This window comes from Falco cherrug, chromosome 8 (genome assembly GCF_023634085.1).
Source record: "Falco cherrug isolate bFalChe1 chromosome 8, bFalChe1.pri, whole genome shotgun sequence".
Classification (NCBI taxonomy): domain Eukaryota; kingdom Metazoa; phylum Chordata; class Aves; order Falconiformes; family Falconidae; genus Falco; species Falco cherrug.
The window spans coordinates 36,312,825-36,317,765 of record NC_073704.1 but is presented as its reverse complement, the minus strand read 5'-3'; the positions used below and the strand labels follow the sequence as shown (position 1 = coordinate 36,317,765).

The 4,941-nt window shown below is 47.9% G+C and overlaps 1 protein-coding gene across 1 annotated transcript; it reads left to right on the top strand.

The window, feature by feature from the left end:
• The first annotated feature begins 223 nt into the window (after positions 1 to 223).
• On the top strand, positions 224 to 3,754 carry CXCR4 (C-X-C motif chemokine receptor 4). Its single transcript, XM_055719277.1, has 2 exons — positions 224 to 380; positions 2,141 to 3,754. The coding sequence occupies exons 1-2, from the start codon at positions 342 to 344 to the stop codon at positions 3,200 to 3,202; spliced, it is 1,101 nt and encodes a 366-aa protein (XP_055575252.1). The 5' UTR covers positions 224 to 341; the 3' UTR covers positions 3,203 to 3,754.
• Positions 3,755 to 4,941: the final 1,187 nt, after the last annotated feature.

Sequence of the window (4,941 nt, the reverse complement as noted above, 5' to 3'; positions counted from 1 at the left end):
TTCTGGAGGGGAAATTCAAAGGCGCGCTTGTGCGAACATCACCCGGGGGGAGGGGGGGGGGCCAACTGCCCCGGCGAGCAGCACCGCCCCCGCGAGCCCCCGGGGCAAGGGCGGCGCGGTGCCCCGCGGCCGCAGACAAAGCGCGGCGGCCCGGGGCGCGGTGCCACCCGCCGGGGAGGAGCCAGGGCGGGCTGCCCCGGGGGCGGGGGGCAGCGGGGAACTTATAAGAGCCGCGTCCCGCCAGAAGCGTCGGGGCGTGTGTTCGGTGCGGCGGCGAGTGGTGGCGCTGGGAGCGGCGCGGCGGCAGCAGCACCACCACCTCCAGAGCCCGGACCCGTTAGATGGCTCAGAGCATGGACAACAGCCTCGACAGCCTGGATGTAAGTGCCGGGGGCAGGGCCGGCCGGCGCTGCTGCGGCTGTCCCCGCGGCACGGGCCGGCGCTGGCTGCTCGACGCCGCTGCGGCGGGCCGGTAGCCCTGGCTCCCCGCCGGTAGCCCTGGCTCCCCGCCGCGTTCGCCCATGTGCGTGCTGTTTGCAAACAAAGGTGCCCCCGGCGGAGTCGGCGGGCGGGGGTCGCCCCGGAGCGGGGCCGAGGCGGGGGTGCGGAGCCCGGGCGCCGTCCTGCTTCCCCGCCCGCGGAACTGCGAGGGTCTGCGGGGCGCCAGGGAGCAGGGGTCGTCCCTGGCCTCCTGCCGCTGCTGCGTCGGGCTGCAGCGCTCGGGACCTCGCTGCAGCCACGGCCACCGCTGGAGTCCCGCTTCTTGCTTCGGGCTTGGCCGTCAGTTGCAGTGACATGTGGCGCCTTTGTGGGCTGGCAAACGCCGGTAGAGCAGTTAGAGCCACGGGAGTGGCGGGGGGCCACACATGCGAGGAAGTTTGGAGAGAGCTGAGCCCCGGGAGCGGCATCCCCCTACCCCAGTGCCCGCCCCGGGAGCGGCATCCCCCTGCCCCGGTGCCCGCCCCGAGCGCGGTGTGCCGGAGCGTGGGGGCCCAGCCGCCCCCCTCGGCCGAAGCGCGGCGGTGGCCCCAGCTGCCGGAGGCCGTTCTCCTGCCCCGGGGCTTTGAGAGCGGCTCGGACCAAGAGGGAGAGCTCTGGCAGGTCCCGACTGGAGCGGGGAGCTGGTGCACCCCCGTGTGAAGTGCTGCGGGACTCGCAGGGCGCATCCTGCGCGGCGCCGGGGGGGGCCTGGCATGCACGGCACAAACGGAAAAATCTGAAAACCTGAGGAATTGTGCATAGCCAGGTGGCACTTGCCCGCCTGCGTTGCTTTTCAGCGCGCTGGCCAAAACCGTTGGTGGTTTCCTGATGCGCTTTCGTGCCCTCACCAGAATTTCGCTTCCTTTTTCCACCACCGTGCTGGGTGCAGCGGGCTGGCAGCAGCACCAGCTCACCCCTGCCCCGCCGCCGCCGGGTGGGGGGGACAAAGGGAGGGGAACGTGGTTTGTTGCGATGACCCTCCACGGGGCTTGATTGCCCTGCTTAAGGTCACCTCTCGCTTTCTCTTCTTTATGGGCTTTGGGGTTTTTTTTTCTTGTCTCTGTGCGTGGAGCTGTCAATCCCTCCTCAGCAGGGAATTCTTGCTATTATTTATCCTTTATTACATCAGCCAAGGGTACCTTCTCTATTTCTCCTTGACCCCATCCCCTTAATGAGAAGGGACTTTGGGGCAGCAGCATTTCAAGTAATTTTTTTTATAGCTCTCTGTTGTAAATGTCACAGGTAATAATTCTGTGTGGACTGACCTCTTGCATCTGGCACTTCTGGGCTCTTCCATTTGTAGTGTGTATTTGGTTAGAGCACTGAAGTGTCCAGAACCAGTGATATTTCTGGGAGTTGCCATTATCTTTCTTTTCCCTTTCATCCCATGTCCTTAGTTAGAAGATCTTAGTCCTTGGAGAAAAAACAAAGAAAGTTTTTTGAACTTGTTCCTATTTTCTGTATATTTTTTAATATATATACATATATATTTTAAATTTGTATTTTTCCATCTGGTTTTCAAAAAGTTTGCTTGTTTATGATGATGGAGACTGTTCGGGCAACTCTTAGCATACTGACATACCGTGTGTTAACGTACTCTTACATACAGAGTAAACTTTTGCAGAGGAGCTAACATCTAATTTTCTTCTATTTTTTTCAGCTGTCCTCTGGGTTAATCATTGAATTTTCTGATAACGGCACGGATGAGATTGGTTCAGGTGACTATGGAGACTATGGAGAGCCATGCTTCCAGCATGAGAATGCTGATTTCAACCGGATCTTCCTGCCAACAATCTACTCCATCATCTTCCTAACAGGAATAATCGGCAATGGATTGGTTATTGTTGTTATGGGCTACCAGAAGAAGCAAAGAAGCATGACTGATAAATACAGGCTGCATCTCTCTGTGGCTGACCTTCTTTTTGTCATCACCTTGCCATTCTGGTCTGTGGACGCGGCCATAAGCTGGTACTTTGGGAATGTTCTGTGTAAGGCAGTTCATGTCATTTACACAGTCAACCTCTATAGCAGTGTCTTGATTCTGGCCTTTATAAGTTTAGATCGTTATCTGGCAATAGTCCACGCTACCAACAGCCAGCGACCACGAAAGCTGTTGGCTGAGAAGGTGGTGTATGTAGGTGTATGGCTACCAGCTGTGCTTTTGACAGTGCCTGATATAATTTTTGCCAGTACTAGTGAAGTAGAAGGAAAGTATCTATGTGATCGCATGTACCCTCACGAAAACTGGCTGATTTCTTTCAGATTTCAGCATATCTTGGTAGGACTTGTCTTGCCTGGTCTAATAATCCTGACTTGCTACTGTATTATAATATCTAAGCTGTCACATTCAAAAGGCCACCAGAAGCGCAAAGCCTTGAAGACAACAGTTATCCTCATCCTTGCCTTCTTTGCCTGCTGGCTGCCATACTATATCGGCATTAGCATCGACACGTTCATCTTGCTGGGAGTCATCAGACATCGTTGTAGCTTGGAGACGATAGTGCATAAATGGATCTCCATTACCGAAGCCCTGGCATTCTTCCACTGTTGTCTGAATCCAATTCTGTATGCCTTCCTGGGTGCCAAATTCAAAACATCAGCACAAAATGCCTTGACCTCAGTTAGCAGAGGATCAAGCCTCAAGATTCTTTCAAAAAGCAAACGTGGGGGACATTCTTCTGTTTCTACAGAGTCCGAGTCTTCAAGTTTCCATTCCAGCTAACACTGCTCCTTGCCATCATTTTATAAATAGACACTTTAAAGTTGCGCAAGACTTCGAAAAAGCAAGACTGACGATAATGTACAGATTTATTTACAGTGGGAATTTTATATTGTTTCTTCTAGTCTCTGTGAGGTTTAATTGACTTATTTATATATAAAAAAAACTTTCATATTGATGACAAACTGTCTAGGCAGGTCCTGTGGACAAGTGGCTAGTTCACAAAAGTTTTAGTGCTTGTCTGTATGTATAGGTATGTGAACTAAACACTTCTGGGTTGTAGCAAAGTGACTGCTAAAAGTTTAGAAAGTATTTCTCTGTTGTTTATATGTAAATGTTTTCAGTGTTGCTGTTTAAATTTTTAAAATTTTGGCAGGAGATTTTTACCTTACTACGAGATGTTTGGTTTACAATAGCTTAACTCTGCTGTAGAAATGGCACTTATAACCAAAACCTCCTCTGTTACATGCTAGGGTTTTTTCCCCCCATTCTCAGTAACTGATGGTTTGCAAAGTTTTCTGTTCAAGGTAAATAAAAGTTTATGACAAAAAGTTATTTTGAGTGGTATTTTTATTCCTGGTTAAATGTTTTTCCCAACACTTTTATTTACAATTCTCAATGCACAATTGTTCCTTTGAAAATTGCATAGCTCTTGTATGAAAAGCAGGAAAATGAGTTTCAGTACATATTGATTATTCAGTTGACACCTGTGAGTTCCAAGTGGTTTTTGGGTTGCTTTTTTTTTTTCACCAGAATACATTTACTCCAATTAACATTATCTTTAGAATGACTTACACTATCACTCTAAACAAAGAACTTTTTGAGGGCAAAATACCTACATGTGAAAAACGGTCTATTTAAGCACTTGCTAAAGTTTATAGCCTTTTGGGAGTCAAACTAAGATTACTGCATGTGATTAACCTCTATGCTATGCATATATAAACTCAATCCTACATTTCTTCTGCCTTTTGCTGTTCTTCTAAATTTAGTTTCACATGTTAGTAGTAATCAAAAGTAGTGGGATCAAAGCCATTTTGCTATTTGAAATTGCATTTGGACTAGAAATCAAGTTATTGAAGTATCTTCTGTGGAAGACAGACTTTTTTTTTTTTCTCTCTATGGAGCTTTCCCTATGCTGTGTACCTTCTGATTTTCTTGAGATAATGTAATCTTAATTGTCTTAAGTTAGTCATATCTTCATGTTACTAGAGTGCATTCAAAAGTAATGAATACCCAAGAGAAGAGAGCCATTGAGAATATTTGTATATTCCTACATTAAAAAAACAAACACAATTGTTACTGATATATAAATAATCAAATCAACAGTTTAGAATTCAAAGAACCAAAAAAAATAAACAATACTAGTCACACAGAACTGAAATAAGCAACATGGATATTGCAATACGGCCCAGAAAGTGTGTTTTCACAAGTACAGCACTAGTGATTTTTGTGGAGTATGTATCACTATCCTAAATGATAAACTGAATTGCATGTTTTATTTTTGATATTTTCATAAATACAAGACCTTTCTGTTTTCAGTTTCCCTCCTCTCCCTTCAGGAGGCTGCAACCTTGGCTGCATCGTGAACACTTTTTTCCCTTGCAACGATGGTAGTAGTCATCTGATTCTGTTGAGCTGATTCAGTTTGCTGAACCAGCACAAAACTAACCTAGCAGGGAAAAAAAATGAATTTTCCAGCAATTTAGTGAATTGAATGAACTCAATGAGGAATCCAAAAAGCA